Below are 21,585 nucleotides of genomic sequence, written 5' to 3' on the forward strand. Positions count from 1 at the left end.
AAAATTCAGTGATTTGTGAGCACTGAAAGAAAACACCCTCATAAACAGGATTAATGTAATAAGCATGAAAGAAACAAAACACAAACCCGGGGATGTTTTTGCTGTGGTGACAACAATATAACATGTTTAATGGCTCAAATAAGTACATTTCGCATAATATGTGTCCTTTAAGGTACACAAATCAAAGTAATTGTGGTTAGGGATCGTTCTTGGCACTCACAAAGCAGCAAAAGTCATATTATATTCTTCCAGCAGTCTAAACACTCGTCCCCTCTGGTCTCTTATTGCCACCATATTGTCTCTTCCTCTTTGATGTTACACCAGGGATAGTGTTACAAGACAAAACAGAGATGTTTGGATTTTAAAGGAGAGATGGCAGAGCACTCAACCACACCCAGCCTGAGGTGGTCACATGGCTCAGACCAAACACTGGCATCAGATTCACTTTATTACAGCCTTCATTTGGTTTGACTGTCTGCTTTCTCCAATTGTTTTCTCTCTGCAGTCTCCAACATTTTATGTGATTTTATGATGATTGATTAGTCAACTAAAAAGGGGATGTGGCAAAAAATGTCAAAATTATTATGTATTTCTATGTAAACTACACTCACAAAACTACAACTGCACAGGACAGCAATTTAAACTAAAAAATATCCATTAAAAGACAGATTAAACTTGTGAATCATGAGTTTAACGTACCTTTACAAAAAGCTAACTCACTCCCTCTTTTCTGCTGTTGTCCCACATAAATGCTCATAATGCAAATAAAAACATTAGTCGACTAATACAAATATTGCTCGACTAAGACACCACCGTCTGACTAATCAACTAAGCAACTACATTTTGGTACTATTTTCCTTGAGTTTTAGCTGAAAGACTATTAATCATGTGCAAAAAAGTCCATATTGACCATCACTAGGAGACATACTCCCAGAGCAAGGTTCAAGTCCACATAAAAGAAAGAAATGAAAGTCACTAGGCTTGTCACTATAATTTCTATATCAGCGTTTTTTGTTGTTGTTAACTTTTGAACTGTAGAAGATTCAAATTTGGGATTATCTGACGTTACTGCTAACTACTTATGTGTTTCATTCTGTTATTCATTTATTACATCTGCATGTTTTTTATTTTATTTTTTTTAATGATATTGTAAAAATGTTAACGGGGACATCGCAATAAGCAATAAGGGAAGTAGTCACCTTTATTTTTTACAATTATTCTATATGTTTTGCAGCTGTAAAACCCCTCACCACACACTTTATACACTTTTCTCAGACAGGCTTTAACATTTTCAGTTTAATAAATTAATAGTGACTCAGGTGTATTTCAGTTTCTCTGACCGTGCCTCTTCGTCCTGGTGTTGCTCCGCTATAGTGTCGATCCAACATTTATGTAAATTTGTCTGAACACATTCTGTACTGTACAGGAGACATGGCACGGAGGAGACTGATGGACAATGGTCTACAGTCCCTTAGCCAATCAGGACGCAGAACACAATGCACACTCATACACTACAAAAAAAAAAAAAAAAAAGCATGTAAAATTGCACAAAAAAAATCCACGAAACAGCGAGACCGTGAAAAGTGAACCGCGATATAATGAGGGACAACTGTACGGCATTAGAGCATTTAATTACATTAAATTACATTCAGATTTGTGGAGACGTGACCTAACACACTAACTGTAAGAATGCACCTGTAATTGAATAAATGCAAGATAGATAAGTTTAATGGCATACTGTGGAACATTCCAGGTAAACAGTCAAGGTAAATGGTCACATTTTTTAATATAGCGCTTTCCCACCTTCAAGGCACTTATATCAATTACATTCACACACCAGTCTACGCACACAGTGGGGGAAAGGTGTCCTTCTCAAGGGCACAACAACAGCGTTCATCTGTCGGAGCTGGAATCGCACTGCCACCTGTGGGTCGGTGGATCTGACCGCTCAACCAATGATGTTTATGTCGAGAGCCAAGCTTGTGATCAATGGACAAACACTCTACCAACTGAGCTACTGTCATCCATGGAAGCAAGTAGGTGGCTGACACTCCTCTGAAAAAGTTACATAGAGCCCCTTTAAAAAAGAAACCATTTTCAACCTCATTCTGAACTCTTTTGCCATCAAATTATGTTTATAGCGAACACATGGCTCTATTAGTGTAGCATTCATGTTTCCTAAGGGCTTCATTTATTTATTTTTTCATTATTTATGCCCACTGCTCATACCAGAAGCAGCTCCAACATCTAAATACCTCTTTGGAAACAGAAGTGTAGGTTTCTATTATTTTAAGTGAGAAAAAGTTAAATACTAATCCCAAGGTGACCAAAAGCATGTCTAAAATGATCTAAAGCCACAAGAATGCATAATATGTCCACTTCTGAGCAACTAAAAAAAATGTTGCATAAATGAGGAGAAAGCGTTGTGACATTATTCTAAACAACAATGTAGAATCTCCATTTTTCTAGATGCATTTCTTTGGACTCGTGACTGACATATGTGGATCTTTGTTTGAAATTCCATAGAAGCAACTGGGCTGATTTAATGAACCATTCTAAATGCGCCGGATCACGAAAATTCCCTCAGGGCCTTCCCATTTGACACAAACGTGTTTTAGACAGACCCATTCACAATAATGCCACTTCAGTTCGCAGAATTAAAACGTCTATTCAAGGCTGTCATGATGTCAACACATCACATTGAAATAGTGCAATAAATAAATAAATACAGTGTATTGTATTATAATTAGGATATTCAAATTATGTAAGATATAATTATTTTTATTGCTCATACACAATTTAGTAGTTTTGGACTACTAAATTTACTTCATACGTTAAACAGTGGTACAAATGTTTTTCTGTTGCCATGACAAACATGCTGACATAAACACGATGACTCATCTCTCTAAAAATAGCCAGTGCAGCTGTAAAGCAGGTTGATCCTCTTGATGTCCCAGGAGGACAGAGCCTGTCTCTGTCCAATGTTGACTGGGGAGCTGGAGAGGGGAGTGAGGGTCTCCCGACCATTGTTGGAGAAGGCTGTTCTTCCGTAGTGCATGATGGAGCCGTAGTCATAGGGCATGTTCAGGTTGTTGGTGTCAGATCTGTAGAAGTTGTAGGCCATGGCAGGGTTCATATTGGCCCAGTTGATCCTAATGTACTGGCCACGTTCCTGTGTGTGGGAGGCAGCAGATCTCCTTCCAGGAGGAAGGTGTCAGACTGATTGTTGAAGGACAGGATCCTGGTGCTGATGTCCACAGTGTCTTCGTCCTCTGGGAGTTGTTCTTCTCCAGTGTGTGGCTCGGACAGAGGCTGGGCCTGACAGGCAGCCAGCAACAGCAGCACAGAGACACAGGCCAGAGGCATGGTGAGCTTCAGTATGGTCCACAGGAGCACCAGGAGCAGAGACACTGCAGACACTTCATGTGCCTGTGTCCACCCAGTGTCTTTATACTGTCCTCTACAGGTGTGTCCTCCAGGATTATGAGCAACAACAACAACAACAACAACACAGCACTAGGCCCAAATTAAACATGGGCAGAGGCAAACCTCTCAGAACAAAGACACAAAAACAACATGATTTAAGCTTATATCTTCCACCTGTCTAACTTTTCAGTTACTCTATTCAAATTTCTTATTTTGAAAATGTAGCAAGCAAGAACATGCTACTATTTTATTATTATTATTTTTTTTTACACATTTTGAACCACCTACTACTCATTTGTTGTATGAGTGTGAACTTTGGTAGCACTTTGATGAAATCCTTTAACAGTATATTATTTCTATCAGTATTATCAGGACAGATCAAGTATTTTCACCCATCTGCATTCACACACAATCACACAATCACAATCAGTGTACGTTTTGCTAATGACACTACTACTACAATAACACAATTCATAATATCCGTGTTTATATAGCACAGTCATGATAATTTACAAACAAAACCAAATGTACTATTGTTGCTTTATCTTGCTTTATTCCACCGAACACATTATATTTTGTACATTTCAATATTTGCATAGCACGCTGAATACTGTTTTGGTCACTGTTATGGTATTTACTGTATGGTCAGGAGGTCAGATGGTGACACAGACAGTGAACCATGGTAGAGACGCTTAGGTGCCCTGTGTGTTTGGAAAACCTTGTAAAATATTGATATGATCTGATGAATCTTTGATATGGAAAGGGTGAACTGTGCTAAAACACACACGGGGGGCTGCTGAGGTGCCACTGTTGATTTAGCATTATTTATTGATTCACTTTAAGTCTCTTTCTTAAGATGCACATGGGAGGATCACGACGGGTGGGCGAATTAACTATTCAAACCCGACTGAATTTATAGATGCAGTAGTAGTCAGCTTATAAAATCAAAACCTGTTAGAGCAAACAGGACAATCTATGGATGAAGTGAGGACTTTGAAAAGATCAGCTGCAGCAGAAGAAAAGTGTATTGTGAATCTAAGTTATTATTGATGTGCAGTTTAGATTTAGTTTTGCAATAATAAGAATATTTAATTAAATATAGGCAATAATGAATCTGCTGCAACTAAGTGAATGTAGTTTTAATAAGTGGATAATCTAACCAAGATTCTATGAGCTTATGTAGCAATATGCAAGAATTGGCAAGTTTTTATTTTTATTTTTTATTTTGCTTTATTTTAATAGTGCACATTTTATCATGCAAACAGTTATATAATATTCTGAAATGGCCAATTATGCTTTTTTCCTTATTAGAAAACCGAGCACAGTCCTGTGTTATTTAGGCATAAGGATTTCTTCTTGATTTGAAGGATATGGCACAGCCGCAGTCCTCTGTTGCTCTAGTATCAAAATATTACATATTTTGAATGAAGAAAAGTCCTCACAAAAGCTTCAAATCAGGGAGGAATCATTAATGTTAATAGGGTAAGGTATATTAGTTGTCAGTATATCCATATATTTGACTGCAGTAATAGTGGGCATAAAGAGCCAGTGTAGACAGGTGTTTTCCTTTGAGCCTCTCTGTCTGTCTGTGGTGTGTCTGGAAACATTAACCTCAGTCTCTGCGCTGTCTCTTACAGTTAGCATTGCCATGACTTCATCTTCTAATGGACCTGAGGTACGCTGACCGGCACTGGCCATTTTCTGCTGTTTACCACAAGACTACTAGAGCAGCACACTACAGACTTTACTGCACACATGACTGATCACATTTATTCAGAAGAACCAAAGAACTCAGCACAATCAATTGCTACATCTAGTGGTTGTATATGAGACTGCATGTCACTCAACTTGCAATTTGACAAGCCTGTGGACTTGATCTCAGCTACTAGTGCCAGAGAATACAATTGGATACACATAGGAAACCCAAATAAGTCCTTGTGCATGAATATAATTTAATTAATCCAGCAAGAAAATGTAGTTTATTGAATTGACATGAAATAAATCTTACAGACACTGATATAAACATGATGACTCATATCTCTAAAAATAGACGGTGCAGCTGTAGAGCAGGTTGATCCTCTTGATGTCCCAGGAGGACTCTGTCTCTGTCCGATGTTGACTGGGGAGCTGGAGAGGGGGGTGATGGTCTCCCGACCATTGTTGGAGAAGGCTGTTCTTCCGTATTTCATGATGAAGCCGTAGTCATAGGGCGTGTTCAGGTTGAACTGATGACCCGCGTCTCATAACTGTTGTACTCACTGTTCACAATGTAGGGAACGTAGACCAGGCCATCAGAGCTTTTGGGCCAGAGGCAGCTGTTGTACCAGCACTTCATGGCGTTTCTGTGTGTGGGAGGCAGCAGATCTCCTTCCAGGAGAAAGGTGTCTGACTGATTGTTGGAGGACAGGATCCTGGTGCTGATGTCCACAGTGTCTTCGTCCTCTAGGAGCTGTTCTTCTCCAGTGTGTGGCTCGGACAGAGGCTGGGCCTGACAGGCAGCCAGCAACAGCAGCACAGAGACACAGGCCAGAGGCATGGTGAGCTTCAGTATGGTCCACAGGAGCAGAGACACTGCAGACACTTCATGTGCCTGTGTCCACCCAGTGTCTTTATACTGTCCTCTACAGGTGTGTCCTCCAGGATTATGGGTAACAACAACACAGCACTAGGCCCAAACTAAACATGGGCAGAGGCAAACCTCTCAGAACAAAAGAAACAAACATCTGCTCAAATTACCTTGAGTAAAATTTAAGAAATTATTCTCAAATATTATTGGTACCATTTGTAAATACACTCCAGCCTTATATTTTCTAATTCTGTTGCAAACTCTACTCTGTTAGTCAGAGCTAATATGTCGGCTGTGGTCAGTTTCAGTGAATGTGGTTGCGTTTAGGTCCACACAGCTTCTCTTCCATAGACTCTCCGTTCATTCTGCTGCTGTGAGTTTGTGTGACTGATGTACTGCCAGTGTGGGGGGATGGAGTGAAACTGAGAGACAGCTAGTATATGTCTGAAGATTGATTTCCTATACCTCCGGCAGGTCGTTTGCATCCAGGAGCTTTGCATACAGAACATTTGACTGCTCAGCTGTAGCAAAGCAGTAAGTTCAACAAATATTTGTACTCATTGATTCAAAATTGAAATACCTAAACACAACATTAACATTATGGATATTTAAACTCGTTGACATATTTAGGACTGAAAAAAAAAACATAAATTGACAGATTTAGAATCTTTCTTGATTAGTTTCATATTTATAACAGACCTGAAAGCTCACATGGTAATATTAAAGAAACAACTATTATTTTGTGTTGAAAATCAAATTCTGTTGAACAAAAATAAAGGTAATAAAGGTACAGTATTATCTTTGCAGTATTGAAATGGGTATTTAACTGTTTCCTTTGTTTTCTAAAGTTGGACATTTTACTACTGTGACAACAATATCATAGAGCTATAAATATTTAGGTCATGTTTTTTTTTTTTTTTTTTTTTTTTCCATTTTACTGTGGCTCAGTAAATGCATATTTGATTTTATTATAACAGCCTCATAGCACAAACAATATACTAATGCTGTTGTATACTATGTGTGTACAGTTTATAACTGCACTGAAAAGAACCACTAGAGGGCTGTATTGTAGCTTTAAACAAAATGAACCCACAGGACAGGATTGTATACTTTCTGTTGCAAGTGAACATATACATGTTACTCCTGAACTCATGTTGGATGATGCCTTTGTAGACACAGCCCATTCCGTTGAGAGACAACTCCTGTCTGCCTCCCTGTCTCTCCAGAGCAGAGAAACAGCCGCTCTGGTTCTCGATGCTGATGTAGTCGTTCTGGGTCTGACGGGGACAAAGTGGATGCAGATTTGATTGTGGAAGACACTCAGAACGGAACTGATGGTGTCTCAGTGTGGTCCACAGGAGCACCAGGAGCAGAGACACTGCAGGCACTTCATGTGCCTGTGTCCACCCAGTGTCTTTAAACTGTCCTCTACAGGTGTGTCCTCCAGGATTATGAGCAACAACAACAACAACAACAACAACAACAACAACAACAACAACAACACAGCACTAGACCCAAACTAAACATGGGCAGAGGCAAACCTCTCAGACCAAATATCAGATTACCGTGAATATTTATACCAAATCGTTAAAAAGCAGTGTTGACCTTCTTGTCTTGTACATTGTACAATTTAGTTTAGACACTGTTCAAGGGTTGAAACATAAGCACAAGTCATATCATATTTGTCAAATTATATTTATATTAGTTTCGTTTTTTGGTTTATTTTAACAGAGACCATGTTCAAACATATTAATCTCATCTCAAAAGAAGAGACGCTTTACACCAGATTTACACAATACATACACTGTACAGTTTTTGTATAAAATATCCATATATATGTGTTTTAAGTAAACTTTTATTTATTTATTTTTTATTACAAATGTTTTTCATTAGAGCAGACCCAGGTGTAACCAGGATGTAACAATATAAACTTCATCATCATTTTTAAACCAGCAGCATATAGGTGTTCAAAAAACAAAACAATAAACTTAAATATAATCATGTTCAGTGTTTTAGTGAAATAAGTAGTCATGTCACATGTCATATGCACTTGCGCTTTTGTTTTGATCTGTTCAAACCAAGTGGGTCTTTTTGCAGTGGCATCTGAACTTATCTACCTCCATGTTGCGGCTCTGTCTCCTCCTCTCTTTCTATTTGGAGCTGCTCCTCTGTTTCCATTAGTTTGCTCTTCTCATTCTGACACCTCCTAAGACAGTCTCCACACAGCTGGTTCTCTGTCACCATGTAGTGTTTGGACGCTACCGGTATGATTTCCTGCGGGGGGTGTTCATGTGTCTGTACAAGGGTCAGGGGGTTGCGGTCCAGATTGACTCTCTGCAGCTTCTTTAGGCGGCTCAGGCAGCGGGGCGGCTGGGTGAAGCGGTTGTCAGACAGCCCTAGGTGGCGCAGTTCCTTCAGGTTGCCAATAGAGGCCGGTAGGGAGTCTAGTTGGTTCAAACCCAGGTTCAGAGTGAGGAGGTTTTGGAGGAGGCCCATCTCGTCTGGCAGGGAGGTCAGGCGGTTATTGCACAGGTTTAGGAGAACCAGGTTTTGAAGACGGCCGATGGTGACAGGGACCTCCTCGAGCTGTGAATACAAATACAGTATGTCAAAGTCCTGGGTCCTTGGGTCAAATGTAGACATTTGACCCAAGGATATATCAATGGCTTAATATAAACCTTCACAATAAATAATAATAGTATATGTATAACACCATAATGTGTTAAGCTCCTTGGTTTCAGCAGAAAAATACAGAACTTAATAAACCACGCTCCTTTCTTCACTTTGAGTATCCACATGAATATATAACTGTTATTACAAACTTTAACTAGTAACTATATTTGACTATAATATTTGACATAATATTTGACTTGGTGTTGCGGCTGATGACCATTTGTCGATACCAATGTGCTTGCTGTCCCAAGAACCAAAAAAATATGTTAAGCTTGTAAAGTTCTCAAATGAAAGTTTTGCTTTCGTCAAAATAACAAAATATATATATATCTGAGTTATAAAATAATGTGTTGCATGAGCCATATTTTAGCCATATTTTTAGCCTAATTGTTCATTTGCTCTTCTATTTCTATTTTCACTCTTGTGCCTGAAAAGTGTGTCATGCATGTATTATTGATTTAGTCCCCAAAAGGCACCAGTAAAAGCACATTTTCAGTGTATTTTTACTGGAAACTACTTTGGCCTCAGCTGTGACCCCGCGTCTGCTTTGGGGTCTGTCTGCACACTCCTGTCTGCTAAACCAGGTGCACAAACGAGCCTGGACACATCCTGCGCAGGGTACTTCACTTGCAGTTCCACTTCACAATGCATTTGCAGTGTGTTGTTTTGGACAAATCTGATGCACTGAGAGCAAAGTATGACACACAGAGAGGGACAGTGCAGGAAAAAGATTAGTGTGAAATATCAGCTGCATTTCCAGTATAGGACTTATTTACACTGATATAACCCAGCCCTAATAATAACATTCTTACTAATTTCTATAAATGCAGTAAGGCATCCTCCCTAAAACCACAATGATGTTTCTTTAGAAACGTAAAAGCAATGTACAGCCACACTATGTAATAATAATCCAAAATGTAATACAACTTCCACTCCAGCTGATTGACATAGTTTACATTACCTTGCTGCATTATGTAACAAACTACAGTTATTACATTTAGAGACAAATTCTTACAAAATGTGGGCAATATATGCAACTAACCAAAAATCTGAATTATGAGCAGTGAATCTGTGATAGAGCATGTGCCCATTAACCCAAAGGTTTGGAGTTTGATTCTGATCAGTGACTGAAGAATAAATCTGCAAATCACTACAGTACAGTATGGTAAGATAATAAAAGTATAATGTATAAGGTGTAAATAAGTTTATTACATGATGACGCATCTCTTCATCTACTTTTCTAGTTATTTTCTAATCTCAGAGCAATCGTGGAGTAGAGGGAAAAAGTTTCACTGTTTGTAGTTCAAGCACTGTCCTTGCAGCTACTCTTCACATTAGTGGTTGGTTAGATAATGTAATAGCTGTGTCCACGCCAAAATACTTCAATAATGACCCCTTCAGAAGAACTTGAGACTCAGGCAACATGATGCTCCCTCAATCTTGTTTTGACAGCCAATTTCATGGAATTAGAATGCACTTCACCTGATGAGAAAGCCTAAACCAATGCAACAGATTCATAAAGTAAAATTTGAATATATTAGTCTTAAAGGGAGGTACAGGGCTGTTATATGCTTATAATTTTATACTTGTTCAATTGTTGCATAATTTTTACCAGACATAGTAGTAATTTCCTTGGTAAACTTTTTTCTTCAAGGTTTTGGCACACCTAACCAGTTTACACCTAATTATAGATTTGTTAGTCAAACTTCATTTACAACACGTGTGTCAAACTCAAGGCGCAGAGGCCAAATGCGGCCCGCCACGTCATTTTATGTGGCCTGCAAGACGGTAAATTAAAAGGCATGGCTGTTAAAATAAATCCATGCTGCTTTAATGTGTGCATTGGCCATAAACTAATGAGAAATATTTGCAAATAATGATCCCAAAATCTTCAGGAAGATGATAATTGTAGACATGGAGGGCACTTTCAAGAAAGTTAAATGTGAATACAAGTTTGTGCTTCAAGGAGAAAAGCCTGTATGTTTTTTGTGTTATGAGGCGTTGTTGGTTGTGAAAAAGTACAATCTACGTTGGCATTTTGACACCAAACATGGAGCCAAGTATGCAAACATTAGCCTTCAAGAAAAACAACAAATTGCCCAATAATTAAAAAGCTGTTTTTGAAGCAGTGCTGAAGGTTTGTCTGATACACTTTTAAAAATGTCTGTAACTGTGTATCCCCTGATAAACTGACATGTGATATTTGCAACTTGAATAAGCAAGAGTTATTTAACAACAGAAAGAGCTATTTAACAAGTTAATAAGTAGTTAAATTTATTTTACATAACATTTGGTTACATTTCTTGACATTTATACTGCCACACAGTTATATCTGGCCCTTGATGGCAGCCATTTTGCTCATGTGGCCCTCAGTGAAAATTAGTTTGACACCCCTGATTTACAAGATATAATTATTCATATATTACTTTTTTCAAAAAAATTACGAAAAAATATGGCCTCATGTACTCACATAGTTACTGTGCAGGTCGAGGACAGTGATGCTGGCGAAGCACTCTATGAAGTCGGGCATCTTGCGGATGAGGTTGCGGCTCAGGTCCAGCTGGTCCATCTCGCTGAGCTTCTGGATGGTCTTGGGCACGGCGGTGATCTCCTTAAAACTCAGATTCAGACAGCGCTTCCCATCCATGGTCAGCTCCACACAGTTCTGTGCCATCTTCAGGGTGATGGGCTTCCCCTTGGGCTTCTTGGACTTGGTGTCATTGACCATGGCGCTGTGAGGACAGGAGAGCAGGGAGGTCGGTACTTAAACGCCAGGTAACAAAGCGCTGAAGGGAGGGACAGCTCACAGATAGTGTTACGCACTATACCCAGACAGTGTAACTAAAGACTAAGTTTTATGTTTCTGGACAGATAACATGAGCTGTGCCGAATCCTCTTGTCACAGCTGGCTATGGAGGAGAGAATTTTGATTGCGATCGTTGACAGTTACAATCCGAGACACACAGCTGTTATCTAATATAGAGGAAACCGGATCATTTGTGTATCCATTATGATGTTAAGGTTTGCGGCTGTTGTCTAGTAGACTTGTCATTTTATTTTGATTATAAGGATTCATATGGGGCAACAGCGGAAAGAAGAAGTTAGTGAGTAAGTTAGCTGAAGATTTGATATTCTTTTGTGTTTATATGTAAGGGACATGTCTTTAATTGACCAAGAATTTCTTTAGTTGACTACAGGCCTGCTGAGATTAAGATTAAATCTGTCAAGAGCAGTGGGCAAAATCTGTGTGGCATCTAAGACCCCTCTCCAGATATACCACGTGTGCCGTAGGACAGGGCTTTGCTGTTTTTTCAGAGGACATCTTAGAACAGATTACCACAATAAACTTTTACAATAATATACCATAAAGATTACATAGCCAATAGCCACTTACATTTTCTGCTGTCATTATACAATAACAAGACACTCCATTTCAGCTAAAGTATCAAGTTAAAACATGTTTGACACAATAAAGTAAAGATTTCTTACCTGTTTCATGGATCAGTACAGAACCTCAGTCCAGTGTAGAGTGAGGTGGTTACATAAGATATGCATTTGACAAAAACTATCTACTTCAGTTCAGCCTGTTAAAACTAATGTACGGATAGGGCAGTGAAAACAGGCTGAGGCGCTCAGTGCTCTGGTCTGAATTCAGGATTTGTTTGGTGTAGTTCCCCGGCAACTGCTTACAGCTCAGCACCTACAAGTTTAATTTGGTCATAGTTTTATTGCTAAAACAGGCTGCAATGAGGCCTACATTTCTATAGTAATGTTGGAATATATTTTAAAAAATGACAAAGTTTAGAATATTATGTTTTAAATCATATTTATATTTATATTATATATTATTTGATTCTACTCATAGTAAGTCATGAGGCTTATTTTTAACAAGGAAACTCTCAACAATTTATAGTTTTAAATGTAAGTGATTACACACGTATGTGTTATGCATTTGTGTTTTTCCTTTGATAATATTTGACATTAAGTGTAACTGCCAGCAGGTGGTGCTGCTATTGTATAAATCAGCCACAGCACAGGTCTGTGCACATGTATGACCATGATAAACTCATATTGTTTAAATTGTGCTATAGGTAAAATGTAGGTTATGTAAGAGGATTATGTGTAACTATAAGAAATAGTGAATTTCAACCACTTGTTTAAGCCTCCAATCCACAAAGCTATTTGTTAAAGTGCATTCCTTATCATGTGTTTACTTATTGATGAGAACTAGCTGGCACTGGTGTAATATGCATTATTAGCAAAGGTTCTTCCTGGGTGAGTGTGAAAAGCAGGTCACATTGGAGGAAATGGCGTTGAGGGGCTAATCACAACACAATGGTTCAGATTGCTTTTGCTGATTAGAAACACGAGCCCACTGGGTCTGTGTAGTTATGCATGGGTGAGTGCCAGAACTGCTTTTCTGCAAGTAATTGAAGAACATGTTGTCAATCATACTGTACTAACAGACAAACCCCCTTGTTCAGTTACACCATATTAACTTTTTATCCAAGAGAGAGAACACAGTATCCTCACATGGGAGAGCAGCCCCCCTTGAGGTGGTTGAATGTATTGCATGTACCATTATGTCTGTAAAGATGATGTTGTCCAAAAAGTCTGGCAAAGCGCAGATTTTAAATAAAACGGGGAAATAAAATGCTGCTTATGGCATTTTACCTAAACATGCACAATAGATAAAAATCATCATGTTTTACTGTGCATAGCCTTGTGTATTTTAGTGTGTGAGTATGTCTGTGTGTGTGTTTGTATGTGTGTGTGTGTTTGTGCACCTGTCTGTGGCTGAGACTGCGTTTATGTGTGGGTTGTTTGGTTGTGTGGGGGTGGGCAGTTGTGCTGTAGGGTGGTTGGGTGGAAGGGCATGTGTGATTGTTTTTAATGACTGTAAAGAACTTTGTGTTACTTTTTTTTAATGGAAACGCTTAATAAATATATTTGATTGAGTGAGTGATTGGTTGAACTAAAGTAGCCCTGGTCATGCCTCACTCTAGATCTGGAGATGGGTCCCCAAGAACAGCACTGTGATTTTCACTGCTCCAAACAGGTTGACCCAGTGACAATAAAGAATGGGCCAAATTCAGAGGACAGATTTTCCTATGGGGACAATAAAATATACCTTAACCTAATGTCTTTCAATGTCTTCTTTTTCTTTTCTTGCTGTTGTTTCATTGGTGAAAAAGCACACATTGTAGTGTTGTTGCTCCATGCATGAGACATACCATAAGACAGCACCCTGCTATTCTACTAAAATATAACCAGGGAGAAGCCAGATTGAAATTATTCTTAAATGAAGCTCTATATTATCCGAGAGAGCCCCTGTTGAACGTGTTTGGGAAAAGGGTTTTAAACCGTTTCCAAATTCAACTGTGAGAAAAGTGCAGACATCTTTACTTTCCAGTAATGCCTCTGCTCTTCTTTCTAAGAGACAATTTGGATAGAATTTACTTTGCCCAGAGTTTTTTTTTTTTTTTTTCGAACCCTGTCTTTCGTTTGTCCTTTTTGCTACCCGCGTCTTACTGTTACAGTTCAGACATGAGTAGGTCTGCAGGATGATAGATGTGTCATTGGATGTTTAGGAAAGCAGGCACCACAGGAACAGAGGCGGACCGTGTTTATCTGAACTCTGAATGCATGCGGCTCCGTCTTCCTCTAACTATGTCCCACTTATGTTGTCCTCCCATTCAGACTCGGCTTCAAACAACTCCGGTCCCTTTAGTAAATGTTTGTCTGTATTTCTTGTGCCAAAGCTCAAAATCACCCAAGTTTGAGAAAGTGTTTTGTGTGGCTATTGTTAGATGGTAGTGTAATGTCTTGGCTTAAAATAACTAAAATATCAGTTTCTAAATCCAAGTCAGAACATGTTAGTGTCAGTGCACTTCTGTCTCTCTTCTGTCACAGTACAATAAGAAGTTTTTCCTATTGTTTTAACTCACAAAGGGATATACTGTACTATGTTTTACCCGCAACTTTTTATACTTGACATCTGTGTGTATTTCTGTGCAGTGATCTCAATTTGTTGTACTGGGACTTTATGGAAGAGCTCAGAGGAAAACCTTCTTTCAGCACATTTTGATTGTTTGTGTGGACTGTAACTTTGTGCCACAGTAAAACATTGGCTATGTTAATGACCCCAATGTACCATAGCATATCTATTACTCGTAAACAGCAGAGTAGTTACTGAAAAACTCACTCTGCCCTTCACTAATATTGACACCATGGACCATATTTACTAAGCCAGGTGTAGTGTAGTGCCTCTACCATGTTACCCAGCCTCATCCAGAGCCAAATCCAAAGACATGTAAAGGAGAAACCGCTGATGCGTGCACTCTTTATGTAGTGCTACCGACAATGCAGAGTCCAGGCCCGGGACAAATTCCACTACATGTGAATTAGTGGGATAATAAAAGGGCAATACAGCTGCTGGGACGCTCGCTCCTTATGATGGATGGATTACGAGAGACAGGGCCAAGTGTCATAGGTAAAGTGTGTTGTTTTACTATGCCGACGCTGACTTTGTGAATTGGCAAGTACTTTTACTTCATACCACTTTTAATGTCCCTCTGGTGCAGAAAGTGGAACTGTCTATTCTCTGCGGACACACCTGTCTTTCCCCTCATGTTAAATTTCCACAAGTCATTGAGATAAATCAAGCAGCACTCACTAAACAGGTTTATGTGCATTTCCTCCTTTTTGGTGCGTTTTGGCCAAAATGCACTGTTTGGAATACAGTGGTCCCTGGTTTATTGCGGGGGTCACATTCTAAAAATAACCCGCAATAGGCGAAATCCGCAAAGTATCAGCTTTATTTTTTACAATTATTCTATATGTTTTGCAGCTGTAAAACCACTCACCACACACTTTATACACTTTTCTCACATAGGCATTAACATTCTGCTCTGCATCTGTACAAGTTTTTTTAATTATTAGATTTTGAGTTTCTCTTTGCTCAGAGGTGTAAATATTTAAAGCAGGGCACTGTAGCAGAGGTTTTATGTGTATATGGGAGATCTAATTTTGGACTCTACTACTCTCCATCATTACTCCCTGTCTGACTGTTACAGTACTGTATGATGTCATGTTTGGGGACCCCCGGGGGCCAACACGGTGCAGACAGACTGTTCTCATTAGCTTTGCTTTGGCCCATAGAACAGCAGCATGAATCACTACTCGCACCATTGTCAGTAGAGAATAAGAGCCAAAGCCTTAGGCCAGTTAAAACAAAATAGAATTTTCTTCAGCATTTACCCATGAACAACATTTTTTTAACTACTTTGACCAGCTTAGTAATATTAAAGGGGTGGGCGATATTGACAAAAACAACTCGTCCGTAGCTCTCACAAACCCTGTAGCACATCGTTACTATCCACATGCATTCATTTGACCGCACATAACAGCTTTTCAGATGGTAAAATGAAACTTGGGACTGCACAAGTGCAGCCAATCAGAGCACTGCTTTTGGCGTTTACTTTAAGGTTGATGAGAAATAAGAATATGTTATTATTAGCTGCAGACAGTGTGCAGTAGGGCTGGGCGATGGGGAAAAAAAATAATCTAGATTTTTTTCCTCATATTGATCTATCTTGATTTTCAATTTGATTTTCTTTTCAAAAACAAAACATAAATGGCATTTAGTATTGATTCCATGAACATAAACACTACCGACTTTTAATGAGTGCCATGTAACGCAAAAAATAATATGATTTCTTCCTGCAAAATCTTCCATTACCGCATGCCTTTACTGACAGAGGACTAAAAGACCAAAGCTGATCACTGACACTTAGAAATGACTTAATCTCGCAGCTACTTTGGCCATGATGATCATGACACCAAATTTCAATATTGTCCCATCACTCTTAAATCAACATTTGTGGGTTTTCTTTCCAGCATTTCTGATTTGGCTCTCACAACAAATCGGAGAGAGCCACATCAGCCCCTCTGTTATTAATATGACTTCCCCGTATATTTGCCCATCCATTTCCGTGTGTTTGGTTGCTACTGCTTGGGTTTTCCACAGCACTGGTACCCTGTCATTAGGCCTGTTGTGCGCAGAGGTCAGTGGAGTACACATGACGGAGGCGCACAGGAAACGCAACGCTGTGTTTACTGTCACTGAGTTTGTATGGAGGCACATAATGGCACACCGGGTCGGAGCCAAAGAAAGAGTGGTTTTTGCAGCTTTAACAATACAAGAGGCGACTGAGACTGTTTTACTGGTGACATCAGTGGCTGGGTTTAACGGCTGTGTGTAAAGTCCGGGATCAGATGGAGAATTACCTACGTGACCTACATTTTATACCTCAACTTTTTAGTGTCTTTTTTCATAATTTCTCATGTTATTGTCCGCATCATCATCAAAGCTTCACGATTCATAAAAACACAGAGCCCTCTGACTGGCCCCATGCTCTGTTTAGTAATAGGTCAAAGTTCACTCATTCCATTTATGTTCTTATGCGCTCCTGTTGTGTTCAGGACGCTAAATAATTGATAATTATTATTCTGTCTGTTATATAGTTATCATTTATGACACCTGTGGGACATAATGTTATAATTTGCACATTTTAAATCACATCTAAAATTACTTACGTTCACTGAATTCCGCATTAGAAAGCTGTGGTGGCCAATGGCAACTGATATCATCACAACAAAGAGCCTATGGATAGCTGCACACCACACTAGCGGGTAGCATATTTAAAAACCAAAAAAAACCAAAATGACAACAGAACACTGTCCTATGTCCTATCCTAGCTGTATCATCGATAAAGAAAATAAAATTGAAAAACAAAGTAAGTAGAGAGCATTGGGCTAACACTGGTGGCGGTGAAAATGGCAAACATCTCGAAAATAAGCCATTAAAGATTGACCAAACATGCACGAAATACTGCAAAAACAACTTTGAGAGTGTAAATGAGAGGGGGAAACAACTATAACATGGTTAAAAGATCTGAAAAGTTAAACTTTACAAAGGTTTATTCATATAAAGTACATTATTCATTCCACACAGCTGCCCTGAGGCTGAGTGATACATGACTGCCATTATGTGCCAATGACCTCACTGTCACATTCATGGACATCCCACTTCCCTGTGGGAAAGTGAGATTAAATAGTAAGGATTGAACCGCAAACTTTCAAATTACCGGGCAAACATCTCTCCTTTGCTTATTTTCAGCTCCATGTTTGGACTGGCTTAGTTCCTCGTTTAATTAACAGATACACATTTTTAACAGAACACATGTCATTTTGAGCAGTTATCAGTTTGCAGAAAACGTCTTAGACCTCATGACTGCTTAGAACGTTTCAGAGATTCAGTTCACCAGATTCCCTCTCCTCCTTTCCTATCCTTACTGTCAGAGCTTTAACCAACAGCGACTTATTGTTTTCCTTAGGATGAGACACATTTCACAACCCCATTGTTTCTACTTCCTCCCTCGTTTCCCTCTGAAAATATGATGCAAGAAAGGCTAAATTACATGGTTGAGCTGTATGACTGTTCTCTTGGTCTGATAAAGAAAAACATCTCACCACGTTTAAAACCATTTTCATATTTATTTCAAATACATATGGAGAAATTGGCCGTAAAAAGTACAATATATATAGTACATAGAATAGAAATAGGGGAATGTTGATGAAGGACAGAGGAGCAGTACTTTTCACACATGGTTCTGGTTAGTGGGTGCCCATTAAGGACAGTGTGGTCTGGGGAAAAAGTGGATTTCACAGTTTTAAAGGCACTTCAAATACTACTGCCCACCAGCATTAGGTCACACTCAGACAAGGAATATAAAAAGATAGATAAGTAGTAGATAAGTTGTAGAGATAGACTGATATTTGGGTATTTGTCACCTAAAAATACACACAACACTTTATTTTAACACTTTAATATGAAGAGATACGTGACTACACACTGCTCTCTTATAGGTTTATGGTAAAACAGAGCTTGGAGTGAATTTGTAGTAAATTTAAATGACATAATTTAGGGAAAATAATCCAAATCAATCCAACATATCGGCCCAAAAATATGGGCAGAGCTTATAGGCATCAGTTGCTCTGGATTCTAAACAGTCAGTATCAGTCATGAATAAACCCATACCGGTCCATCTCTAGTAAGTCGGGGGCATTTCATAAAGAAACACAAAATATCCCAGTGAAAAGGCTACATACAGTCATTGGCTAACATCTCATGAGCTAGCTAACAGTTGTATAAATACTTCTCTTTACTATTTTTACTTCTTAAATACCATTTGCATGTAGATTTTTTCTTTGGATTGTTATTCAGTTGGGTTAAGCAATATAGCAAATAATTTGTTATTTTTCAATTTATTTATCAGATCATTTTATTATTTTTTTATTACATTTTATGTAAGTCATGACAAAAACTATAAAATGGAGTTGTAACGTTCTGATCAAAAACAAGGCAGATTTTAATAGGTGACATTTAACTCATGATAATCTGAGACATTTGATTCACTTTATATTTATATTGACTGAGTCGTCATAAGTACTAAAAGAAAGAGGTAAAGGCAGTGCATGGGGGGTTGGAGGACATAACATAAACAAATGAAACATACATTTTAACTTAAACGTTTACGACGTTTACATTAGAGAGACATTCAACATAAGACGCGTGTGTGTTTGGGCTGTACTCATACTATTGATACAGCAATACATCATTATGGAAATGCACACTTGGCAATATGTGTATTGACACAGAGATACTATGCTGTGATACTGTTAAACAACAGAAACGAATCATAAATTGATGAGTTATACACTTAACTAGCTGCCCACTACTGCATTAAGGCTGTATCTGCTGGGCTGAAAAAGTGACTTATCAGGAAAGGAATTCTGACATGAAGGGCATTGTGAACAGAAAATTCTGATGCATTTGGTTCAGCTTCATAATCAAAACACTGATTTAGTGAACCTTTAACACCATTTTTAATCTATCCATGCATTAGGACATGTATTGTATCAAGGTCTGAGTATTGGGGTTTGCATTGTATCTATATAAGTATAAACAAGTGAACTAAAATGAGTGTGACGTCCCCCATAGCGTCCGGCCCCAGTCAAATGAAGCTCATTGAGGCTAGCAGTTATAGGGCGAATTCTGACCACAAATATAATAGCAACCAAAGAGCCACTGGAGCGAGGCTGTAGCAGGAGCTAGCGTAAGCATATCTTGATTTACGGACACAATAACAAAATAAATACCAGGCCTATGTCGACCAGGTTAATATGAACATTTTAAGACCAAAATGATGAGCCTGAAAGCAGCTGTTACAGAGAGAGGGGACAGTGGATTGGAGTTCATGGAGCCAGAAGTGTGTCCATGCTCACTTCTATTTGGAATACCGCGGCTGGCAATTAGTGATACAGTCTTTGATTGTATCATGGACTTTGAATTGGACATGTTTGTATCATGAGATACTTGGGAATACACAGCCCTAATATGTGTACGCTCCACCCACAACCAAACATCACTAAACATTTATAATTAGATGTTGATTTACTTTTTTATGCAGAATTTAGATTTTAGACAATACATTTTCAAAGGCATGATATATAATTGCTAGTAGAGTATAGCTCAATGCTAGACTTTCCACAGTGGAGTGTCTGTGAGTTTTGCTGTGCTCTGTGCTCTATGTCTTTTATGTGTAGCACGCTTGAAGCCCCTGATAAATCCAGATAGTGATAGTGGAAGTGTTGGGGGAGGGTTGATCCGGAGCCTTTGTGTCTGGGTTTCAAGTTCACTGTTTGAAAAACCTCTCCGTTACTTTTCCATCACTCTCTCCAAAAAGATCATTAGATGGAAAAAGAGACGCAGGCACTTTCACGCTCCAGTTGAGGAAAAGTGAGAAGGCACTGCTGTATAGATACATACTATAAAACTGACACTGTAAACAAACTGCTCCATTTTTACTATAAAGTAAAATACAAATCTTGAGATATTTCTTGAAAAGTCTGTGATATATGTTTACATGCTGGGTGTATGTGTGTGTAATAGCCTGTAAAGTACACGTTGGCAGCAGATGAAAGCCTCTGATACTTCAGTCCTGGAGGGAGGTTGGTGCTAATCGCGGCTCTAATATCAACTCTCTTTGGTTGAGGTCATAGTAAATGGCCCTCTGACAGAGACTGAACACAGATGCTGAGGAGCAGATTAGGTTACACAAACACAAGGAGGGAAATAACAGATTTAAGTGGGCTGCAAACCCCATCGGACTTAAGCCTTCAAAGTAGAGTCTAAAGGTTTTCAGTGGGAAATCGCTACATTCAAAAAAAAGATCACAAATATTTTCACTTACACTGGTTATTAGACATTTAGTACTAACTCGCTTTCTAAGTTGGAGCATTTTTGCTAAACCAGACAAAGTCAACTAAATCTGACAATTGTGATTAGATTTGCAATTTATGTTTTATTAATAGGATTCTATTTTTTGCTTGTGGAGGAAATCTTGGTACTTCAACACTTTTTTTGGTAATTGGCTCTGTGCACAACAGCACCTGACAACCTCAGGGTTAGCGTCATTATTTCACGTCCAGTTGTATATCTATGAGTTTTTTGCAGCGTGATGTTAACATTAATACATATTTAAAGACAAGACAGTAACTTGAGGGTGCATGTCTCTGAGAACATGTTCAAGACAACAAATGAGGTGAAAACTTTAAGAAACTTTGTTGTGTTTACAAAGGGAGATGTTTGTATCTCAATGACAACGCTAATGCTAAATTTGAGACATGACACATATTAAAAAGAACACCACAAACTGAAATAATTTACATATAAAAACAATTGGGTAGATTTAATTTGAATAGGTTGCTTATTTTACATTTTATGCTTTTAATAAAAGTTAGCGTTAGCTGTGAGACACTGTGAGCTAGCTAGCATGCTGCGCACAGAGCCTTTT

The 21,585-nt window shown here is 38.7% G+C and overlaps 2 protein-coding genes across 2 annotated transcripts; both read right to left on the minus strand.

Moving 5' to 3' along the window:
* Positions 1–2,905: 2,905 nt before the first annotated feature.
* On the minus strand, positions 2,906–5,968 carry LOC117386940 (high choriolytic enzyme 1-like). Its single transcript, XM_033984314.1, has 3 exons — positions 5,660–5,968; positions 3,236–3,429; positions 2,906–3,194 (listed from the first exon to the last, which is right to left on the minus strand). Exons 1-3 carry the CDS (start codon positions 5,960–5,962, stop codon positions 2,906–2,908), a joined length of 786 nt encoding a protein of 261 aa, XP_033840205.1. The 5' UTR covers positions 5,963–5,968.
* Positions 5,969–6,315: 347 nt separating this feature from the next.
* lrrc18b (leucine rich repeat containing 18b) lies at positions 6,316–11,393 on the minus strand. Its single transcript, XM_033984315.1, has 5 exons — positions 11,136–11,393; positions 8,110–8,578; positions 7,134–7,433; positions 6,458–6,513; positions 6,316–6,414 (listed from the first exon to the last, which is right to left on the minus strand). Exons 1-5 carry the CDS (start codon positions 11,391–11,393, stop codon positions 6,316–6,318), a joined length of 1,182 nt encoding a protein of 393 aa, XP_033840206.1.
* Positions 11,394–21,585: the final 10,192 nt, after the last annotated feature.

Source organism: Periophthalmus magnuspinnatus, chromosome 19 (genome assembly GCF_009829125.3).
Source record: "Periophthalmus magnuspinnatus isolate fPerMag1 chromosome 19, fPerMag1.2.pri, whole genome shotgun sequence".
Classification (NCBI taxonomy): domain Eukaryota; kingdom Metazoa; phylum Chordata; class Actinopteri; order Gobiiformes; family Gobiidae; genus Periophthalmus; species Periophthalmus magnuspinnatus.